This window comes from Ruditapes philippinarum, unplaced genomic scaffold, assembly GCF_026571515.1.
Source record: "Ruditapes philippinarum isolate M1 unplaced genomic scaffold, ASM2657151v2 ctg2038_1_1_1_1, whole genome shotgun sequence".
NCBI classification, from domain to species: domain Eukaryota; kingdom Metazoa; phylum Mollusca; class Bivalvia; order Venerida; family Veneridae; genus Ruditapes; species Ruditapes philippinarum.
Window position 1 is genome coordinate 158,101 of NW_026856438.1, and position 24,870 is coordinate 182,970.

Genomic DNA, 24,870 nt, shown 5'->3' on the forward strand with positions numbered 1-24,870 from the left:
GCGTTAATTTCTTTTCCCATAAATATATGTAGAAAACTATATATACATTAACCACATTTCTTAGTTATGAAAAGGTCGGGTATAGGCAAAATCTTTTGAGAGAAGCACCGCAAATAGTTTTTTAAAGATCAAAATGGTGTTTATTCAAACCCTTTAATATTAATAGAAAATTGCATTGAGATATTTTAAAGAAACATTGTTCAAAATTGATCTATAACGTAACATAAAATCTACCCCAAAATTATTATGCAACTTAAAATACTATACGTAAGATTACGCACAGAATACAGCTCAATAAACTATCATCTATTTCAAATATATCCTACATCTTTATGTGAATGAATGTGAATGCGGGCAAATGGAAACCAATTTTCACTATATTTGTGAATGTCCAATTTTTAATGCATAGGAGTATATATAAAAGATATTTCAAAGTCTTAACATTTTCAACTTCTAACACATTTTCACATGTTTATGTTTTTTTCAAAATACTTATATTCCCCGATTTGTTACACCTTTTGATATAGTACAAAACTTGACACATTATTAAAATACATTAAGAAGGAGAAGAATTTTTTAAGACTTAGTCTTCGGTTCATATCCTTTTCTTGAATATAAGAATGTTTGATTTGTATTGTTAATGTATATTTATATGTATATATTCGGGAAATGAATATGTTTAAGCTAAGAGGCGTTTCGTAAAAATCTACTTCCCGGTACTCATAAGGGAAAAAAAATAAATGAAAAAAAAAACAAAACACAAACCTGATCTATTTTTGATTAATATACAAAGATTTTAGGTACATGCAGGTCCTTAACAAATCTTGCTACAACTATTTAATCTATCAACTGGATGACTGTCTATTAAATATGGTAACTATGAAGCTTTATTTTAATATCTTTAATACTTTGTTCTTTTTTATTCCAGAGCAATACAAAATATTTTGTAACAACCATATCCGGGAAGATTATAATGGAACTTTAAAATGAATAACGGTATTCCACAATGAGTAACATAAACAACATGGATTGGACAATTATTAATGAAACTGAAATGATGGAACACAGTATATCAGATGGAACACAGAGCCGGTTCCACGAAAACATAACTCAGCCGCTAACCTTTGTTCCATACCACCCGCTGACATCATTTATAGAACAATATACAATCCCTGTTATATCTATCTTTGGACTTATTACCAACACGCTGTCATCAATTGTGTTTTTACGGAAACCTCTCAGAGACAGCTCTTGTAGTATTTTTCTCGCAGCAAGAGGTTTCACAGACAATGGATTCTTATCAACATTATTGATAGTGTGGATATCACAAACTTTCAATCTCCAATTAGGATCTTTAAGTGGATCATGTAAAGTTATAATTTTTCTAAGCTACATTTGCGGTTTTATTTCTGTGTGGTTGGTTGTATTTATAACATTCGAAAATTACATAAGAATTTGCAAGCCGTTTGTTGTAAAGAGGTTTTGTACAACTGCCTTGGCAAAGGCTGTTGTAGTAGTACTTTGTCTTATTTCGGTATGCATATATAATTTTCCGTTCTGGGCCATGAGTAAAGATAATTGCTTATACCTTCCGCGCCATCGGTACTCTGTGCAAGCGCTTATTTACACTGACACTGTTATAACACTTGCGTTACCCATTTGTTGCATAATATACCTGATGACTGCAATCGTTTGTAACCTTATAAAATCATTTCGTGTACGAAATCTTAGGCGAGGTAATGGAGCAAAGACTGAAAATCCGCTTGCAAAGGTAACAAAAATGCTGTTTGCGGTGACTGTAACATTCTTTTGTTTAAATCTGCCTTCACATATCTACAGATATGTTCAGATGATCTCCTCATTTGTAGACGACAGTAAGCAACCACACAGGCATTCAATACAAGAAGAGGCTATTCACCAAACAACACTGCTGTTGTCATATATATCGATTTCAACCAATATTATAGTATACATTATATTCGGGAGTAAATTCAGGGCAGAACTCTTACACATGTGCCATTTATGCCAGAATACATCAGCACAAGAAAATATTCATCAAGTTCGGGCACAGTTAGTTGTTGGAACAAAACGAAGAAGCTTTTCGAGGATTGAAAATACTCAAGCAAATACATCATTGACAGTATTGTTAACAGACAATGAATGGGCTTCGGAACTAGTTCCTCTTCAAAGAGCCTACACAAAGTAATCAATCGAGTGTGCAAATTTATAATGAGTATAAATTCATAGCTACTGTTGAAGGAACGTTATGTGCTCGTCCATATGGTCTCTTTCGGTGGCGATACCAAAACATACAAAAGTAGGTGGATTCGTAACAAACTTGTAAGTTGATAATAAGTATAAATTAATAACAACTGTTAAAAGAAAGCGGATTTCAGAACAATATTACATGGATTTCGCAAGCTGATCATAAGTATAAACCCATAGCAACGGTACAAAAGTGTATTAATAACAATTTTATGGATTTAGCATGTAGCTTTTTATAGATACTGTTAAAAGAAAATGAATTTCTAAACAATATTGCATGGTGTTTGCACATTGATGATGAGAATAAATAAGTGTTCAAATAAAGTGACTTTGAAATCAAAACGTGAGACATTACACAGCTTAAGAACAATACTTTTTAAATTTATGAAAATTGAGTGTTTAAACAATAATGTTATTTACCTATGACCCAGAGGTTTACAATGCATTGCAATCTGATATGTGGTTTTAACAAACTAAATTTGTTTTGTACGAGAGATGTTCGAAATGTATTGCTTATTTCTATCTGGAGACTTTAAATTTCAAGTTAGCTTAAAAGTATTCATTTTATGTCATCGAAGTACACCCCGTGGCTAAAAATACAAAGTTTCAGCCAATGTATCCACTTTTTGAAGGCGTCACAGTACGCTGATTTCGGCACAGTGATGAGGTACTGATGAATGGCAGATCCAAGTGCCTGTCAGGACTTGTATTTCCGCCCAGCAAGCAAGGATTTCAATTTGGGAAACAAAAGGAATCACATGACGCAAGGTCTGGAGAATACGGGGGTGAGGCCAAACAGTTACTTTTTCTTTTTTCAAAAACGCCGAAATTATTGCGGAGGTATGAGCGTGGGCATTGTCATGTAGAAGACGGATATGCTTAAAACCAGTGACAGGGTGTCGTTTCTTATAATACTTTTTCAGTTTCTTATGTACTACGTCTTTGTAGTACTTCCCAGTGATACTTTTGCCCTTTTTTGCCGGCACTTTTATTGCGACTCCTTCACCAGAGAAGAAAAGTGCATACGAAACCTTCTTTGCACTCAAAGACCGTTCGGCAATTATGTGCGTTTGTTGTGTTTAGTTGCCCAAATTTTGTTGCTCACTTTTCTGACGGGCTAAAAATAATAGACCCAAGTTTCATCACCTGTGACGACATTGGCAAACTGTTTTTTGTCATATTTTTGAAACATTTGAAGCAGCTTTTTGGCCACCTTAACCCGTTGCCTCTTTTGCTTATCGGTCAACAGATGCGGCACCCATCTAGCAGAAATCTTATTGACTTTCAAATGCTTCTTCAAAATAAAGTGAACCGTTGATAGTGATATGCCTACCTTTCGTGCAATATTACGAACTGTAAATCGGGCATTTCCTTCAATGATATCCTTTATTTTGGAAACGATTTCGTTACGAAATGCAAATTTTGGCCAACCTGATTTTGGTGCATTTTTGATGCACTCTACACCAGACTCAAATTTCTTTTTCCATCGCCTATCTGTGTCATAAGACACACAAGAAGGCCCATTAGCAGTAGAGAGTTCAGTCATCAACTGCTTCAAAAGGCAACCCAGTTATGAGCGAGCTTTAATGTAAGCCCGTATTTCATCTTTTTTGTCGACGCTTCTACCAACCATTTTTACTACGCGGTCAATGACTGCGTGTACATTTGTATTTAAATGGCAAATTGTATGTGTTACAGTTAGTCTAACTTGTAAATTTATACACCGTTGTGTAGGTATTGCATTACCCTATACAGGTATGTATTGGTTTTTATCGTGTTCCACGTGAATCACGAGATAGAGGACAATAAGCAATTCTTTTCGAACAGCCCTCGTATGAACTGTATAAACTGCTAAAATATTATTATTATATAATAATATGATTGGTAATATGGACGACTCTGTTTAAAATGCTAAGGTAATATGATTGGTAATATGGACAATGCTCATGTCCGTATTGAAATCTGAATTTTGATAATATTGCATGAATAACAAACAAGCTAGTATTCTTATAAGTATTTCTATGTAAGATGTTTTTCTAATAAAAATATAATTAGGTACATTTGTCCTTAGCTTGTTGCTTTTTTCCATAAAAGTTATAGTTAGACAGACTAAATTTCCTTCAAGGTTTCAAATCAGAACGAAGACCTACGTTTCGTTATTTCTTAATGCAGTCTGGCGGTTGCAATTTAAATCTGTTGATTTTTGAAACAACTTATTCACGTTCAAGCCCATTTTGTAATAACCCTTTCAATAATTTTATTTATGAATAAACACTGTTAGTTTTGGCCACGTTTAGATAAAAATTGTTTAGAGACAAGAAAAATCATTTACAGAGTAAAATATTAAGAAGAAAAAATATATTTAACAATCTTAAATTCCACAATATTTTACACAAAGTAAAACTATTAATTTACCTATTACATTATATGTCTTTGTCAGCGAATTACTAGGCTAAGTCCAGCGATACCGAATGACTATAACAAAGCTTTTTATTCCTGTGCTGAATGACAATATTTGCTTCGTTTAAACAAATGATTAGAAAATGACAATTGCCGAGGGATAGAAAATAGGGAAACATATTTCATGTAAACATGCAATGTTACATGTCTTGAAATGGTATATTTCTTGTCAATGCTTTTTGATATTTTGTTTAATATAATGTTTTTGATTTAATTATATATATTTAAAAGGAGGCAGTGACCCTTTAATAACGTGTCAAAGAAATTGTTTGCCTATGATATCTAGACAATCCGAACAGGAACTGTAACTTAAATAGAATATTTTTAATAATGTTTAGTAAGTTTTACTTTTCTTTTGTACGCCGTCTTTTACAAATTTCTGTTCATATAACGGCGAACGGTCTAGTTACATGTAACCGGTTTTCTTGGATAACTGACAAGTAATTTCAAATATCTTGGCAAGTGACCAAGTACTTATCCAACATGGTTTCAGAATAAGTGGAAAGGGACAAATGACCATCGTTGTACTAATTGTAGTAAAAAGAATAAAAATAGACAGACTTATTAATCATTTCCTGCTGAATGTAATGGTCATATATCTGCATTTGTTTTGAAGAAGGAGCAGTCAATTTAAAGTTTAAGAGATTCCAATATCGAAATATTATAAATTAAAAGTCGGTCACTTCCGGCGAAAATGTTTTAATAGTTACTTATGAAGGACACAGTTTGAACAACTATATGTCATGATTCGCGTTTAATGTTTTGGTTGTATTTACATTTGTGAGAATCCCTTAGTTTTTAAGGCTATATTGTATAAGGATTAGTTAACTTATTCAAAAAGCGTCATTATCTAGTGTTTTTTACAGCAAATTTATAACTTAAAGGGGGTTCTAATAAAGCATTAAAAGCATACTTCTCTAATAACAATATAATGGCACTTTCGAAACAATTTCATACACATTTTGGTCCAAACGTTTCAGTTTATATTTCCTCAACATATGGTCATTTCGTAAAGCATAATATTACCTTTTAAGAAACTAAGGCATTTGTGCTCGAAAACAATCACTTACATGTAAAGTATTTATTTGAAAATTTTATTTATTTGATTATGTACCGCTGTACTACTGGCTTTCTTAAAATTTACGAACATTGTCAGAAAAAGGAAAACAATTAGCATCATGTTTGCGTTGGATGGTATAGTGTGTACCCACCATAGTAATTAGATCAACTAGAAAAATACCAAATAATTATAGCCTTTGGTGACATTAACCCATGGTGTACGTCAATATTTCACACACTGTCCTTTCCATTACCTTGTTTCCTACAGGACAAATCATAGATTCTGACATAGTGTCACTACATATGTAAAAACTACTTTACACCAACTGACCATATAGTATCATGATAGTTCTGGAAAGTGTCCTGAAATGAGGAGAAGTTTAAATAAATTGTTATCGAAATGGAAAACAAAGTAAAATCATTCTTGTTAAGTAAAGAGAAAAATGACAGATATTGTATGTGTCATATAGATTACTTTTCCGTTTTGCTGATTCAATCAGAAAAAACACTTACTGTTACACATCAAAATTCAAAAGGAATGTCATCAATCTTAACGAATATGATACGATCAACTCTATAACATTAATATCATATCTTTGAAATTATATAATACTTGTGTTTTTTTTTATCGGATATAGGTAAGCAACAAACCTTTTGAGTTAATTGTGAACAAAGTTAACATTGAAACAAACGTTATCTTTATATGACGAATCTACGATATTTATATTCAATACTGTTATACAATATTGCCTGCTTAAGTGAAAAAATGATCTACATTAAATCTAAAATAAAAATTAAAAAAAACCCAAACGATTCGATACTCGTCAATGAATAAACACAATTATTATTTTGGTATTTTCAGAAGAATAAAGGTAAACAAATCAAATAACAAAAATCGTAAACAACTTTCAAACATTGCACTTTGAGATTGTACAAGAATATCTCTAGCCATTTACATACAAGAAAACATCTGTTATTGGATATAGCCGATACATCTCCTTAATTAATTTCCTCATCCTGGGGGGAAAACATCTTGATTTTCCGAGTAATTTAACATTATCTCATGAGTAAAGGTTATACGATATGGATAACTCTTTTTCCAATTACAACTGTTGTAACACTATCTTTCAAGTGTGGGCATTTTCAGGAGTAAGGTGCAAAAGAAGAAAATTGGTCAAATCGGAATATCATGAAGCTTCTGGGTATTTCAAGAATATAGAAAATACTCTAACCAACACAGATATAAGACATACACAACATCGAATCAATGACTAATAAAAACACAAACTATAGACACATTAAGATATTACAGACAGCATAAAACAATTATCAAAATAGATTATCATACTTACACTGTTTTATTTGTATAATGATAAATTGGAAACAAAAGGTCCTAAATACGAGTATATATTATAAAATGTGCTTTCACTAAAATTGATTTTAAACCTAAATTGCATTGAGAATTGTTTTTGAACAGGAAAAGTAAATGTTATTAGTATAAAATAAGGTAAAAGTTATGATATTAAATATAATTGTTACAAATAAGGTAAAGAGTTACCATATATACAATAGAGCATAACACCGTCAACAATAAAACAAAAATGAAAACATCAAAAAAATACAGAAACTATTTTTATAACAGTAAGTTAGGAATTATACCAAAGTTTTCGATGAATAAATCAATTATTCGTTTACTGTTATGTCAAGAATGTCTGATATACCCCTCAGGCCTTATTACTGAAGCCATATGTTTTTACTGGACACTGTGATAAGGATGACAAATAAGAACAAAATTTGCTTACAAGCCACGATCAATGCTTTAATCACAACAACAAATTCATCTAGCAAAGCTTCTTGACCGGACACCGACTTTGTTTGGAAATCCTCCGTACTCTTATGTGCTGCAAATTCATATGGTGGAATGGCATCGAAGTGGTCTATGTCAGCCAACAGTAAGTTTGAATACCAAAGCCCTATTCAATCCCGAGCACTTAAAGTATAGGAATCAATTAGAAAAATTAAAACAACACTGTCCCATGAAACTATTATTGATCTTGACTTAACTTCACCCTTTTGTGAACTTGTAAATTATAAGTTATTAATTTTTAGTGAAAATTCTAATACCAATGGTCGTATTTATTTGAAATTTCACACATGTCCTTTGCATCATAATTGTAGGTCACTGACCAAGACTCATTAAATATCATTTATCTAATTTCATATATTAATAGATAATATTATTACCCCTCACTTTTTTCGTAAGGTTTATTTCGGAGTTATTCTTACTGGTAATGCAAGTGTACCACGTGACTAAGAATTTTGTACTGTTACATAGGTAACAGTATTTTTAACAGTATAAAATCTGGTCACGTGGTCTATTTTCTAAATGAAATGAAATGAAATGGCCACCATTTTTTTCTCGATTCATTCTTATTTTCGACAATAGGGCATCGCCGAAGCATAAAATTTAGTTCTTTGCACCCTAGAGTTCCTTTCGCGTATAAACTATCTTTTTGTTGAATAGTCAAAAGGAAACATCCGTTTTCAACAGAAGTAACTGTAATGTGAATAATTTTGTGTCAAACTCGAACATGCAGACATGGACGATTAAAGCATGCAACAAAGGATTATTTAACAATTTTTACCAGTGAAACGTTACAGATAGAGTTGGTGGACAGACATCTGTAGGATATTATCGTTTTTTTCTAAATGCACTTTGTTAAAAACCATGCGAAAAATATTCTGGATGCAGAAGGATCAGATTTCACAGGTCATAACCTTAAAAATGGGTTAGTGTTTTGTTTTCTAAATAAAAAACAGCTTATTTTATGTTTATGACTGGTAGATTTCATCACTTGCCTAAAGAATAAAATAAAAACAGCTTCTCAAATAGGCCTACAGTACACTTAAAACTTGCAAGGTAAGGACAGTTTAGTTATTGCTTCTCTTGGTTTATTTTTGTTACAGTTAGATTAAGCTGACAAATTCAGATCATCACAGTATTTGTTCGGGGTAATAAAATAAATAACACATGGGTTTGTTGGTATCAGTAAAAATATCATCCCTCGTATAAATACTGTTACCCTCGGCTACGCCTCGGGTAACCGTATTTTCCTCGGGATGATATTTTTACTGTTACCCACAAACACATGTGTTATTTATAAACTGTCATGTACCTATAAAAGTGTAACCTCTGCTGTTAAATTTAAAACATTGTCTATACCTAATATGAACCAAACCACCACCTTTGAAAATTATAGATATGATATCAATTTAAAATTTAAAATGGCACCAAGAACTATTTTTACAATTCACTTTATAGAATATTTGAACTATAAATATGATAAAAAAACTAGCAGATTTTAGACCAAATCACTTTGAACAAAAATTAATAATGCGCTTGCCACAAAAACCAAGAATTTTAACCAAGTTAAAATGGCGTTTGTTTAGGTTATTTCGTCACGATTTAAATAATAACAGTTAATGCAAGAGTTAGCTGGAAATAGGGAATCGCATGCGAAGTTTCAATCTCAATCTATTTACAAAATTAAATAGAACAATAAGCTAACATGAATATATTCTAGAAATGATATAAGATTCGTTCGGCGGCAAATTTTTGACCCCATCTTGGATATCTCAGCTTTGCATCGGGTTTAGGTTGTAATTTTGAAGGATTATCCTTTTCAGAAACAACATATCCAGATTTTGGCATATGAAACTTGCTGACTGACTTATTATACAAATTATTGTAGATGTTGAAACTATGAAAGAAAGTTTTTGAGCACAAAACGTTAGAATATCACCATATTATGGTATAAAACACGTATTGGGAAGCAAGAGTAATCAAGAATTACAAATATCTTCAATAAAATTTATACTTGACTTCAAGATATAATTAAACACTTTAATGTAGTTAAATGTATGTCTTTTGACGTTCCTTATTAAATATAAGTTGTTAAACAGCATGTACATGATCGAAATACGTTGAATTCACTGAAAATGGCCCAATGTCGCAAATAGCGAGTGTATATATACAATTAAGTTATCGGAGTCAGTTGATGACCGGTTGAGTCAAGACTCCGTCGGAACCTGAAAGAACTCCGTCAGAATCCGTCGGAGTCGATACTTAAATATTTCATGTATCACGAGTTTCATGCTATTTTCAGGTTAATTGTTACCTATATAAAGGGAATGAAATTGGAAACCGGGGTTATTAGTTTGGGATTAGTTTAGTTGAGTTTAGTTGTGTTAAGAGAAAATTACATGTGAGGATTATTCAGGATATTGTCTGTAAAATAAAATAAAATAATTGGATTATAAAATAAAGAAAGTTAACAAGAAATTATTGTGTTTTTACTTAAAATAAAATAAATTCCAGTGTGGCAAAGAAATAGAAATCTACAGTCCTAAAACTGAAAGTAATAAAACTTCGCCACATTGTTTGGTCCCGCGAACCGGATAACATTCAGTGGATACAATAAGTGAAGGAGAGTGCTTTGAATAAGAATTGTGATTTGGATATTGTTCAGTGAAGAATTGTTTGTTATCTTGGATAAATTTATTTGGTGAGTGTGACTTCAACTAAAACTAAAAATGACTAAAGTTAAACATTTAAAAGGTGTTAGGACAAAATTTAGAAATATTCTGCAGAAAAATATTGATTTTGGAAACGATCTGATAAGTATTGATATCGAAAGCTGTAATATTGAGAAAAATGCGCTGGAAACAAATAAATGTATTCAAACTTTAAAAGTGTATTGTGAAAAGTTAGAAGTTCAAAGTGAAAAATTGGCAGCAGCAATCGAAGAAGGTGATTCAAAAGTAATTGAAACAATTACTGAAGAAGATTGTGAACTGTGTTCTGAAGCTGTAGAATGCTCTATTAATCTACAACAATTTAAAGAAATGCTTCTCAACGAAAAAGAGAAGAGCGAAATGAAACATGTTAAAAGTGAATCAAGTGTAGAAACACATTCAGATGAGTTTATGGCACTACACAAGGACATGCAAAAACTCATGCAGCTACAAATTCAACAACAAGAAAGACTACTGGACATTGAAGTAAACAAAGGTAAACATTCTTCTACAAAATTACCTAAACTAGATTTAATATCATTTGGAGGAGATAAGACAAAATGGAGTGAATTCTGGGATTCATTTAAATGTTCAGTGCATGAGAATCAATCACTTTCAAATAGTGAAAAATTCAATTATTTACGAAATAAAGTATTCGGAGAGGCTCAACGTGCGATCTCAGGTCTAACATTATCGGACGCTAATTATAAAATTGCAATCGATATCTTAAGGGAAAGATTTGGAAAAGTGCAAGAAGTAGTTGACTTACATTACAATAAATTAATCAATTTGGAGCCAGCATCGAATAAAACCGGAAGTTTAAGAAGCTTGCTCGATACAGTTGAAAGGCATTTACGCAGTCTAGAAGTGTTACATCAAGATATTGATCAAGCTGTGTTTGTGTCAATGATACGAGCTAAACTACCTGAGGAAGTTCTTGTTCAGTTAGAAATATTAAATGGGTCGAACAATGAGTGGAGTATAGACAAGCTCCGAAAACGATTGAATGAATATATTCTTGCCAGGGAAAGAGCAGAAAAGAAAGATAATGTGTTGGAAAAGAGAATACATGCATCGTCTATTCAATCAGGATACAAGCAAAATTCAGCTCAACTAAGGAGCTATACATATTCAGCTCAGTCAAGAAATAATACAAATTCACCCCAACCGAGGAGTTTATTCGAAATCAGAACAATCAAGAAGTTATTCAAGTTCTGCTCATGTGCTTACAGTGAATAACCCTAAGCAACTTACACAAAGACAACAGACTGAAAATTATGCAGATAAATGTCGTTATTGTCAGCAGAAACATTGGAGCGATGAGTGCACACAATACCGAAACTATAAAATGAAAGAAAAACAGCAATTAAAAGACAGCTGCTTCAAGTGTTTAAAGACAGGTCACAAATCAAGTGAATGTAAGAAAAACAAAATTTGTGCACACTGTGGTGAAGTGAACAAGCATCACAGAAGTTTGTGTCCTCAAAAATTCAAGGTGAAGGAATCAATGACGCATTTAGCAAACGAAGAAACAGAATATTAAGAGACTGAAAAGTCTGAGGAAAATGTTCGCGTGTCGTCAAATGAAATGGTTCTAATGCAGACGGCGATTACAGATATTAAAAATCCAAGATACCTCTGCAACACAGTCTGTTAGACTTTTGTTGGACTCTGGATCTCATCGGACATATATAACTGAAAACTTAGCAAGAAAGTTTCATCTCAAAGTAACGGGAGAACAGGAAATAAAACTTGTAACGTTTGGTAATAATAGTACGCAATGCATCAAAACAAAAATGTGCTAACATTGATGTTAAACTGAAAAATGGTGAATACCATTCAATCAGTGTGAACATAGTTCCGACAATAAGTGGAATTTGCATCGAAGTCCAGCAGGCGTTTTGAATAAGGAGCACGTTAAAACATATTATTGGAAGTGTTGATTTAGCTGATACATTACCAACTAGAAACGAAACATCATCAATAGAAATGTTAGTTGGTAACGACTATTATTTGGATTTATTCTGTGTCAAAAAGATCGAATTAAATCCTGGTTTGTTCCTTCTTGGGTCCAAGTTAGGATGGATCCTTACCGGAAGAACCTCTGATCAAGATAGCGATGGCCCATGTATGCTTATTTCTAACGCATGGTAATAATGCAACAAATACAAGTTTATTTGCCGATGTGGATAGTGTTGTACCTGTGAAACCAAATTTAGAAGACTTTTGGAATGTGGAGTCAATAGGTATTATAGAAAAACAAAATATCTCAGATGATGAACATGCAATGAAAATGTTTCAGGATACAATTCAGTTTGAAAATGGCCGATACCAAGTCACGTGGCCTTGGACTGAAGAATTTCCTGATTTACCTGTGAACAGGGACTTGGCAATAGGTCGCTTAAAAAGTTGTGTTAATAAACTGAAAACAAAACCTGAGTTAATGATGAAATATGATGAAGTTATGAGAGATCAGCTAAGTAAAGGTGTTATAGAGAAAGTTGAAAAATCACCAGTAGATGGTTTGGTACATTATTTGCCACACCATGCTATTATCACACCGCAGAAAACAACAACTAAGATACGCGTAGTATACGATGCTTCGGCGAGAACAAGAAAAGAAAATAAAAGTCTAAATGAGTGCATGTATAGGGGACCAGTAATGCTACAGGACCTCTGTGGTATGTTACTACGATTCAGGATGCATCCAATAGCAATCGTTGCCGATATAGAAAAAGCATTTTTGCAAATTGGATTAAAACCTAGTCAGCGTGATGTCACAAGATTTCTTTGGTTGAAAGACTGTAAAAATCCTACTGTGGTTACTGACAATATACAAGAATTCAGATTTTGTAGGATTCCTTTTGGAGTTATCAGTAGTCCGTTCTTATTAGGAGCAACGGTAGACTTCCATTTAAAATGTTATGAAAATCCAGTTGCAGAAAATCTAAGAAACAACATTTATGTAGACAATGTTATCACCGGAGCTGAAAACACAAGTGAAGCAATACAGCTATATACAAATTCAAAGGCAATGTTTGCAGATGCCTCGATGAATTTACGGGAATGGATTACCAATAGTGATTTTGTAAATGAATTCATTCCAAAGGAAGACAGAGCCGATACGAAAAGTGTTAAAGTACTTGGACATCATTGGAATGTCAATGAAGATACAGTTACAATAGCTGGTCCAAAAAACAAATCAAATGAACCGGAGTGGACAAAACGTACTGTGTTGAAAACAATTTCGTCGGTTTTTGATCCACTTGGCTTGCTATCACCAGTACTCTTACGAGGAAAAGTGTTTATTCAATCATTATGGCAGAAAAATATCGACTGGGATGACAATTTGACTAAAGAAGATCAAGAAAAATGGTTGTCTATTTTAATAGATATTCGCAAAATAGACACGTTGCAAATTCAAAGATGCGTTTGTACGTTCACAGGACATTCTAAGAAATACTTATTGTTATGTTTCTGTGATGCATCGGAAAAGGCATTCTCAACAGTGATATATTTGCATGTTTCAGAGAAAAATACAACCGATGTAAATGTAATATTTGCAAAGACAAGACTTGCGCCTATTAAGAAACTAACAATTCCTAGGTTGGAGCTTCTAGCAGTTCTGATCGGACTGAGGTGCTTAAAATTTGTTAAAGAGCAATAAAGAGTGCCTATTGAAAAGCAATTTTTATGGACAGATTCGAAATGTGTTTTACAATGGGTTACGTCGGATAAGAAATTACCGTTATTTGTAAAGAACAGAGTCAGTGAAATCAAAGAGCACATTGATGTTAACATGACATACATACCAAGTAAAGAAAATCCAGCAGATGTTGCATCCCGAGGGACAACACTGGAAACATTAGCAACTGACTCTTATTGGTGGCACGGTCCTAAATGGTTGTTGAAGCCTACCTCTGATTGGCCAACCGATTATAAAAAAAACGATGATAGCTCACAAATAGTTGAAATGGAAGAACAAACAAACAAACAAGACAAAAAAGAGACAATGTTAATGCAAACTAAAATTAATGCGGAAGAACATAGTAATAATCCTCCATTTGACATTGACAGTAAAAGATTTTCTTCTCTTACAAAACTGCTAAGAGTAACAGCTTTTGTGCTGCGATTCGTACAGAAACTAAAGAAAGTTGAAAGAAAATATGGTTATTTAGAATGTGAAGAATTGTTAGAAGCTGAGAACATGTGGATTAAGCATATTCAAGAAACTCATTTTCAAAGTGACATCAATTCTATTCGAGCTAAGAAAGGTACAAATAGACAACAACAATTAGGGCTATTTCTTGACAAACAAGGGTTATTAAGATGCACTGGAAGGCTTGAAAATGCAAATTTAAGTGAAGGTGCCAGACAACCAATACTTCTTCCAAGAAACGATCATTTTACTGAATTGACTGTGGAAAAAATGCATAAAGAACTACTGCATAGCGGTGTTTCGCAGACGCTTGCAACAACGAGGAAAAGATTCTGGATTTTACATGGTCGTGCAACAGTGAAAAGAGTGTTAAATAAGTGTGTTGTCTGCAGACGCCACGAAGGTGGTTGCTATAAAATGCCACCATTGTGTTGTCTACCGAGGTCAAGAGTGACAGAATCAGTACCATTTTCAAGAACAGGACTAGACTATTTTGGTCCAGTGTACTTGAAAACAACAACAGGTGACGAGAAAAAGGCATGGGTATGCTTATTTACGTGCTTAGTAACTCGTGCTGTGCACCTTGAACTAGTTTGTGACATGACCACAGAAGAATTTCTCTTAGGTTATCGTCGTTTCATAGCTCAAAGAGGTACTCCATCGCATATAATTAGTGATAATGCAAAGCAGTTTAAAGCCGCTAGTTTAGTGATAGATAAGATATGGCATTGTATATTACATAGTCATGAAGTTCAAAGCTACTCTGCAAATGCAAACATCCAATGGAAGTTTATAATAGAGCTCGCGCCCTGGATGGGAGGATTTTACGAGAGGCTAGTCGGTCTTGTAAAAAGATCATTCAGAAAAGCTGTGGGGCGAAAACTCTTAACTATCATTCAAGCTCAAACACTTATCAAAGAAATTGAAGCCGTAGTGAACTCAAGACCTTTAGTCTATATTGGTGATGATGTAAACTCTACAATTGCATTAACACCGAGTCATTTTCTTACGTTGAATCCAAAGATCGGTATTCCACAAGTTTCGGACGAAAATGACAGTGAATATTTGCCAACAGAAAGCTCTTCGGAAAAGTTGTTGAAAATTTGGAAGAAAGGTCAAAAACTTTTAAACAAATTTTGGCAAATATGGAAGAATGATTACTTACTAAGCTTACGAGAAAGAATGCAAACACGTCTGAAAGCAAGTCGTATTCAGTCGCCTGTAAATCCAACAATTGGAGATATTGTTATTGTAAAAGAAAACTTTTCTCGAGGCAACTGGAAACTGGCAAAAATTGAGAAGTTAAATGTCAGTCGAGATGGTGCTATAAGATCATGTCAAATAAAATTGGCTTCAGGAAATGTTCTGAATCGTCCAATGAATTTACTTTTTCCCATTGAAACGACTCAAAATGATATAGTTACAAAAGAAAAAAGTGATGAAAATGTGCTTGAAGAGCAAATAATACGTTCAAACAGAAACAAAAACAAGATGCAAAGTTATCAGATGTCCGAACGTAATGTACGTTCTGCAGCGTTAAAAGCAATTAAACAACAGTTATCCGAATAAAAAGTATATAGTTAAGGCGGAGTTTAATTAAAAACTATGTTCACTTTAACGTTAACGATTGTACACTGTGAATGCTCCGCCGGATATTTGTTTGTTTACGCAAGACTGACATGTACAAATAACCTCAACGGAGCATAGTTACTGTGTAAAATTACCCAAAGTTTTTCTCGCAAAAATCGTGCAAATCATGGAAATAGCATATAAAATAAGAAGAAACTTTGTATTGTGTCATCATTTCACAGTAGACACCTACAGATAAATATTAGAAAAATCGCAAAAATATTAAAATGTATCAATGCGATACTTGTCAAAAGATGTATAAGTATAAGAGAAATCTACTTCGACATGTTAAAGAACGACACAGAGAGGTTGAACATTGGAATTGTCCGGTTGAGGAATGCACATCCAAATTCATTCGTCGGGGATATTTGTGCAAACATTTGATACTAAAACATGGCTACACATCATTGAAGTCACGTGAATCTGCTATATCAGCCACCAGAGGAAACGCGTATTCACAGAACTCATACTACGATGACGTCAGCGACGATGATTCTATATTAGATTTATTGTCATACAACGACACACACAACGACTTTGAGCCAGTTTTAGACAGTTTTGATTTGAACATGCTTGATGAAACAAACAACAGTCAGTATGATGACGTCAGTAGAAATGACGTCAGAGACGTAGACGTAAATGATTGTCAGGCAAGTGTTGAGTGCAAGGATGTTGAAGTTCCAATTGAAATAAACAATAATTGTAGTGAACGTCAGAATGATATTTGTGACTCAATAAGTGACGTTAACGTCAACGTTAACGTCAACGGAATAAATGGCAACCAAAAGGATTCTGGACAAAATACAGAAATTAAAAACAGTGAAACTGAAAGTGATAGTGAGAAAGAGGACAATTATAGTGTCGTGACAAGTTTCTCCGAGGGAGATAATATTGACATCGACGTTGACAGTCATTATGATCAAAACACAGAAAATTCGACGTCTGAAAGTATTGTTGATGAAAATAACAACTGTTGTTTGGATAGTAAAGACACAGATCTTTCCGACGACGGCAGTGACAACGACGCTATCAATAATAACGTTTGTGATGAAGATATGGTTATTATTTCAAGTGACGGAGAATCTAGTGGAGGAGACAGTGACCCAGAATATCAACAAATCGAACTAGCCACGTCTCAGTACAAAACCAAAGTGTGGAACTTTACATTTAGACAAAGGTTATGTTTACGTCAAGGACAAGAATACGTTTTAGGAGAGAATATTGAATGTGACTATTTTGAGTTTGACAAATAGACTAAAAAAATGTGTTCGTGTGTTTAATTATGTCAAAAAGACTGCTCTTGCTTTTCAATATGAGCACAAGAATTTGAGACTGCCATGAAAATATTGATCTTATTTGTATATTTTACAATTTCTGTATATATTGACTTGGAAATGATATTGTTAGAAAACATTTTGATTGAAATGATTTTGTAATAAGTAATTACTAGTATAATATCAAATTTACATATGATAGATGAATATTAACGGTTGTATAATATCTGAATACTTGAAAATGTTCTTATTACATAATGAGAATATACAGGATAAATATTGTTTAAATTTCAACACTTTAATTTGAACTTAAAACTTTGAAGTTATTTCAATGCTTTGTTTATTTCGCTTTGGTGGGAGTGTCGCAAATAGCGAGTGTATATATACAATTAAGTTATCGGAGTCAGTTGATGACCGGTTGAGTCAAGACTCCGTCGGAACCTGAAAGAACTCCGTCAGAATCCGTCGGAGTCGATACTTAAATATTTCATGTATCACGAGTTTCATGCTATTTTCAGGTTAATTGTTACCTATATAAAGGGAATGAAATTGGAAACCGGGGTTATTAGTTTGGGATTAGTTTAGTTGAGTTTAGTTGTGTTAAGAGAAAATTACATGTGAGGATTATTCAGGATATTGTCTGTAAAATAAAATAAAATAATTGGATTATAAAATAAAGAAAGTTAACAAGAAATTATTGTGTTTTTACTTAAAATAAAATAAATTCCAGTGTGGCAAAGAAATAGAAATCTACAGTCCTAAAACTGAAAGTAATAAAACTTCGCCACACCCAAAGCACGAGAAATAAGTCAAATGATTCGTCCTGACAAAAATACTATTACGCTTATTAAATGAAATTAATAATAGGACGCATCGATTTAAGGAATGCTTTTGTTCATGTTACTAACGTAAAGAACCTAATTTAACTAAAAAGCATTATAGAGACAGGAAATGGTCTTCATGGGTGACACGGATGATGAGATAATGTACTACCTAAATGGTTTAGGCCAATAATTTAAAAGTACAAGGAAATAAACTTTTGGATGAATGAGAAAAATATAGGTGAAAAATTCACATGATGCAACTACCATTAACATTATAGTGTAAAGTGCATCATGTGGTAATCGGTGAGCTGTTTAATCTATCCAATCACTATTTTCTAGCCAATTAGAAATTGGATAAAAATTGACTCCAACATAGTTATGTATTTTTCTTCATTTTTTTCTTCTTCTTTTTCTGCATTAATCTATTTTTACGTTTCCTACACAACCTTCAACAGAGTAATACCATCATTAATAATCATATACACTGACGTCTCTATGTCTGATTTATATCATAATTATTAATTATTATATATAATATTAAAGATATAATAGGCTTAAATTTTGATACTTTAAAATATTGATAATTGCTACACAATTTATATGTAAGTGTAAAATTAACATTAGAGTAGATATAAACCGTTTAAAAATATATTCACTATCGGTAATACATAGTATCATTTAAAAATAGCTTTACATGCATAGTTTGTGCATTCGTTTATTCAAAATTCAGTAAGAATTTCCTAGATTTAATAAGTGCCTGGAATAAAAATATTTTATTTGAAGATGAGCAAAATATATCTTTAAGTGTTTGAATTTATTATTATCTTCTATTTTAAAACATTCCTAAGTTAGGTAGATATACGACAAATCTCAACCTCAATATTCGTTATTATATTAATATGATGTACATGTATATTATTTATTATTATAATTATTTGATAATTATATATATTTTAACTACTTGAAAAATAGTAAAAAAGTAATCTCTTTATTAATCCTTCATTAAACGCAATACAAATTTATTTTATATTACAACAATCTGCCTATATAAAAGTAATAAAAAGGGATATATTCGTGTCCTCCTGCAGAGATTTAAAGTACGTGATATTCTTTTTATCACATATCTTAATAAACAACGGCTTACAGTTAAAAAGAGACATTTTTCATTGACACGCTAAAATGTAACGCTTAGTTTAGAGCGCTTTAACGCTATGTGTGTATATTACAATTACACTTGTGTAGTATCGTGTTTATATAAGTGGTTTATTACTCTTCTGCGCTTTGGTTTATGTGATAAGATTTAATATGAATATAAGTTATTGTATTCCTTATCATTACTTATTTCCTATACAAACGGTATAATCATATCATTTGGCATGTGTTTTGGTTTTGCTGCTGTTGTTTTTTTCTCTTCTTTTTTATGTTTTTTTTTCGTTTTGGTTTGGTTTATGTGTTAATACGACTATGAGTTTTTGTGTGAACATTATTAATACTTAATTCTATTACAAACTGTAAAATAATATAATATATAATAAAAACAATTTCAAACCAAAAGCAATTAAATTTGTTTGTTTGTTTGTTTGGATTTTTACGGCACGTCAACGCATAACTGGCCATATCGTGCCGAATGCTATAATAGGCTTAAAATGTTTTTAATGATAATTAATTTACAATTATGACAATATGCATGTACCCTACAATTTTTTCACTATGAGATATATCTCTAAGGAACTTCAGAAAAACACAACAAATTAAATATACCACTCTTCTTTGTTTTTGATTTCAATAATTAAGGAATACATTTACATATTGATATAAAAGAGAATTATATATATCTTAATGTTTTCTTTGTGATTGTTTATGATAGAGATTCTCGACTTGCTGTCATTCAGTTTGAATTGCTTAATAATTTTGTTTTCTTAGAAAATTAACAAAAATATTCAAATGAAACATTTTGCATGTTTTGCCAATTATAAATGTATAGCATTTCTTGGCAATTTTTCAATAAGTCATTATTATTAACAATATTGTTCTTGTACTTTCTAATACTTACAAAAAATAAATGGAAACACCCGTGTTGAATGACCTCAAAAATAAAAGTACACTGAACTGTAAGCCACTTAAACAGTGATATTGCCTGGTCACGTGACTCATAAATCGGTCAAATATCTGGATAAAAGACGAAAATATTTTACACTATAACTAATGACCGATGATTGATTCAAGCGTTTGATAATCCTATCACTTAAAATATGTAAGACAAAATCCGTGTACTTTGTATCAGGATAAGGACTTCCTTGCGTTATAGAGAAAAAGATCACGTCCGTTAAAAGCGCACCTTGATCAGAAATATTTAGGAAAGCCAGAAAAGTATAGGCCTGTTCAAACTGGTGTCTGTTAGTGATTAATCCAAGCTACCATCTACTCTAACGTAGGCAGAATAAATCATTGAAGGTAAACAGAAAATGAGATAAATTACCACATTGTGTATCTTTGAGTATGTAAATTTGATTATTATGAAAATGATTATCTGTCATTTAAATCAAGTATGTAAATAAGAAAACAAATGTTATATTTTGCTAACATTATGTTCAAATAATTGCTTCCGAGGTATCACTCCCACCCCTTTCAGGTGTTTATATAAAAGGACACAAAAATGTTTATGATATAAACAACATACTATATAAATAAATGAATAAACAAACGGTTTGTGACTGGTTTTCACTCTTGATAAACAAATAAAAAATGCGATGCAACCTATTTATTGTACATGCTTCAATAAACTTTTAGTTTTAATGTACGTCTGTGTTTTCGTGTTTATAAACAGTACTTTATAACTCAGCTAATTTCAATTTAACGATTATAGTTCGGCGCATTTTATTCCAGCGGCTTACTTAATTCACTTCAGCGGATTAACAATCAAAGGTCCAATCTGAAACCATTCAATAAAGCATCGACCAATGAAAACGCATAGCGGACTCCGGTAGCCAATCACAGGTTTCCATTCTCCAAATTACTCCGCTCAAACCCGTTGTTTATAGTTAACAATAGTTTAACATATGAGGCATTGTTATAAATACAGGAAATAAATATCTTTTACTGGTTGTATTTATAGTTTAAATCTTTCCGTTTATCATTCATCGTTTGGTTTAGAACGGAATTCGATACCGCTAGGAAAATACTCCATGAAAGATAACAAAACATGTTTTATCACAGAATTAACATTAAATTGTCAGGAACTATTGTTAAGATATTATAAATAACCAATAACTATTTAAATGAATTCAACCAGGATCTGTTGTTAATTCTATAGTATGATCTCATTAATATTTGATGATTTAGCAGTATTTATTGTTAAAAACGTTATTTTCATATGTGTGGACGACTGTACATATTATATATCAATATTTAGATTGAGCTCTCGGATTAATGTGCCCTTTGTACGAAAACGCCTATTTAATAACTAAAGTACTTGTCGCTTTTAATAAAGAGTTTTAAATTTTCAAAAATGGAAGAATTAATTGCAGATGTTATTTTATTGCTGCGAAGATGTTGAAAACCTTTAGAAAGAGTATAAAAGGTTAATTATAGAATAAGGAAGTACACCTACATATATCTCTGTTGTTTATTTTGTAACAAAGCAAGATAAAAATGCGTCTGGCTTACTGTGATAAATGAACGGTATATAGTAAAGAGTGGATATTATTTCAAGGAAGCTTTATTATAGTTTCCATTAAGGAAATGGGAAATGTTTCATATTACCAATATTTTGTCTCGCTTTGTATTGTGTCATAATCTTAAAGACGTTTTCTATAATGACTTGTATAATAGGCCTTTATACACAACACTAATTTTGAAAGGTCAGACATATATTTCTGACGTATCTATTTTAATGCAAGGGAGGACAGTGTTTGCTAGTACTTTTTACGACAGGCATACTGGAATGCAAAATATGTTACTAAACCTGTTTCTGTCACTAAATTCATTAACTTTATTAACAAAATTGTTTACTGGTTGCTTGAAATAACACGTACAGTAACCTGTGTAGATTGTACAATTTTTACTTTATATGTAGGTCATCCGCGCAAATAGTGCACACCAAGATGGGGGCACTGCACATTCCTCCCGTCTGTTAATGCTCTGCAGCGATCGCCATTCAGTCACATATATTTAAAAGTCTCGTTAAATTGTTTTGTCCAGATAGAGAGGTTGTCAGGTCTTTATAAATGAGTCGCACTGATAACAATCGTTTTTACAAACAGATAAAGAACATGAAACTTAAAATTAATTCATAGATCAATTAAAGGTCTTACAATGGAAAACTATGCAAAAGATAATTCGGAAAAATACTCTGAATTAAATTATATAGATATCTAATTTTTTAAACGTTTATCATGTGTTGTTATGTTACAAAAACTATATTCACGTGCTTTTTATGATGATATTTCAATTGCCTGGTTTAAGATTAAGAACTAATATAAGAATATGGTTTAAGAATGTTCTCTGAGACATTTTTTAATTAAAAAAAAGAAAAAAGAATGACTTCTCTAAAAGGTATCAATGTATCACACCTGCGTCTAATAAAAAAATCTAATGGCACATCGTGATAACTTTGAAACGTGACGTGACAAAAGTATAGATAACACACTTGTTTTGAAATCTTTCATGATTTTGTATCAAAATGGCTTAAACATTGGTAACTACTGCATGTCAACATCTTATTTACCTTGAAAAAATAAAATAAACCCATAGATTGCATTGTTAATGTTCGAAAATAAATACGTACATATATATTTATTAGAACCGATACAGATTAAATCATACATTCGTATAATGGGAAAATAGAACTCAATATTAATAAGATATGTTTCAAAGTCAACATAACAATCCTCAATCTTGAAGAGATTGGAAACCTTACAAATCTTGCAACCCTATTATATTTGGCCAAAACAATTATTTGTTTGAATACCAGTATAATTGTTTACGTATATATTTGTTTATAGTTTCGTGATATACTGCAAGAAATGTCAACTCATGGTAACTCGTATGAAGTTTATTTTAGTTATAATAAATTTGAATATAAACATGCTCATATCGCGTTGACTTTGCGAAATAGAATTCTTTTCAATTCACATTATCAATTTAAAACATTATTTCCAGTTTATAAGGATATATTCACTTTGATTATATTTAGAAATGTTAAATTATGACGATGTTTGTTTTTGTTTTTGACGTGATTGTAGTTATTAATTCTATTTAAATGATATAATCAATAATGTATCATTTTTTAAAGCTTTGGTAAGCAGATGGCTATATCATGCAAGTAATCAAAGCATCTAACATAAATGACATTTCTCTCCGACTGATTAGTCAATAGTGTTACACTTTTGACAAAATACTCTGTATCATGTTTTTTCTGTAGCCATTATAAAACGTTTTATATGGACATTCTTATGGCGGAAAACATATTCAACCATCATATTACCGAATTATAGATGTCTAAGCACTTAAAGGGTTTCTTATTAAATACCCAAGCTGTTAATACAATCTTACAAATCAAATTTATACGTCAAATGCGACAAATGTAAGAGTACAAACATTCAAATAGAATCCAATTTACGGACATAAGAAATTACATGTTTTTTCCGCTTAAATAATACGGTTTATAATCCTGCCACTTAGGTCTAATTACCATTTACACCATTCCATTTGATATGCAGCACCTGTCCTGAAATTCATTTACCAAAAATGTAATAGAGGATATCTATGACAAAAGATAATGATTGACATAATAGTTTGCTGACATCAATGTTTTAAAAGTTTTCAGAAGGACAATAGTGTGATAATTTTCCAATAAAGTGTAATGTTAATCAGAAAGAGCAATTAAAAAGTAATGTCGAGGATTCAATTAAATTCATACTGGAATTCTGGTTTAAAATTCATGATAAAGTATTTTTTTTAAAATTTTACATTTGATTTCTGACGTCGTGTGTTAACAAACGGTTGTTTAAACAGCACTCACATGATCAAAATACGTTAATTCCTCTTAAACGCTATGATTCGATGGTACAAAAATGTACTCCAGATTTTGGACAAAATCAAAGTGCTCTTTAACGATCTTGGTATAAATAATGGGACGCGTTGACGGCTTAAGATACGTATGCGTTCACATCTCTTTCGTACATGTAAAACATCTTATTGTCAATGACCTAAAATAAAAAAAATATTCAAGCAGCAAATGGTACTCTTGGATGACACGGAAGGTGGCGAGCATGTACTTTTAAATAAAAAAGTCAACCTTTCTATATAAAAGTACAAGGAAATGAACTTTTTAGATGAATAACAAGTATCGGTAAGGGTCTCAAATACGTTTGCATCCATAACACTAGTGTATGCATAATTAAGTTTGGTGATGTATCAAAAAATATTTGCATATACTGGTCTCTATGCATTAAGAGTATTTAAAGTTTGGATGTTGAAATATTGCTATGACTGGTGTAAAAATGGCAATTCTATGATAAAACGATTGTAATTGTACTAAATGTACTTTGAGTTGATATTTAGTTTAATTCTAAACAATACCGTTCAAGTTCTTTAATTGAGTATCGTATTGTAGTTTTCCTTG

The 24,870-nt window shown here is 31.9% G+C and overlaps 4 protein-coding genes across 4 annotated transcripts; all 4 read left to right on the forward strand.

Moving 5' to 3' along the window:
* Positions 1-934: 934 nt before the first annotated feature.
* LOC132746538 (FMRFamide receptor-like) lies at positions 935-2,793 on the forward strand. Its single transcript, XM_060735725.1, has one exon. It carries the CDS (start codon positions 1,007-1,009, stop codon positions 2,204-2,206), a length of 1,200 nt encoding a protein of 399 aa, XP_060591708.1. The 5' UTR covers positions 935-1,006; the 3' UTR covers positions 2,207-2,793.
* A 7,896-nt stretch (positions 2,794-10,689) lies between these two features.
* LOC132746536 (uncharacterized) lies at positions 10,690-11,598 on the forward strand. The gene has a single exon (XM_060735721.1). The coding sequence runs from the start codon at positions 10,690-10,692 to the stop codon at positions 11,596-11,598; it is 909 nt and encodes a 302-aa protein (XP_060591704.1).
* Positions 11,599-12,478: 880 nt separating this feature from the next.
* LOC132746540 (uncharacterized) lies at positions 12,479-14,026 on the forward strand. The gene has a single exon (XM_060735726.1). The coding sequence runs from the start codon at positions 12,479-12,481 to the stop codon at positions 14,024-14,026; it is 1,548 nt and encodes a 515-aa protein (XP_060591709.1).
* A 132-nt stretch (positions 14,027-14,158) lies between these two features.
* LOC132746541 (uncharacterized) lies at positions 14,159-16,087 on the forward strand. The gene has a single exon (XM_060735727.1). It carries the CDS (start codon positions 14,159-14,161, stop codon positions 16,085-16,087), a length of 1,929 nt encoding a protein of 642 aa, XP_060591710.1.
* Positions 16,088-24,870: the final 8,783 nt, after the last annotated feature.

Coding starts and splice junctions, on each gene's coding strand:
- LOC132746540 (XM_060735726.1), top strand. CDS start 12,479: ATGGCCCATGTATGCTTATTTCTAACGCATGGTAATAATGCAACAAAT.
- LOC132746538 (XM_060735725.1), top strand. CDS start 1,007: ATGAGTAACATAAACAACATGGATTGGACAATTATTAATGAAACTGAA.
- LOC132746541 (XM_060735727.1), top strand. CDS start 14,159: ATGACATACATACCAAGTAAAGAAAATCCAGCAGATGTTGCATCCCGA.
- LOC132746536 (XM_060735721.1), top strand. CDS start 10,690: ATGCTTCTCAACGAAAAAGAGAAGAGCGAAATGAAACATGTTAAAAGT.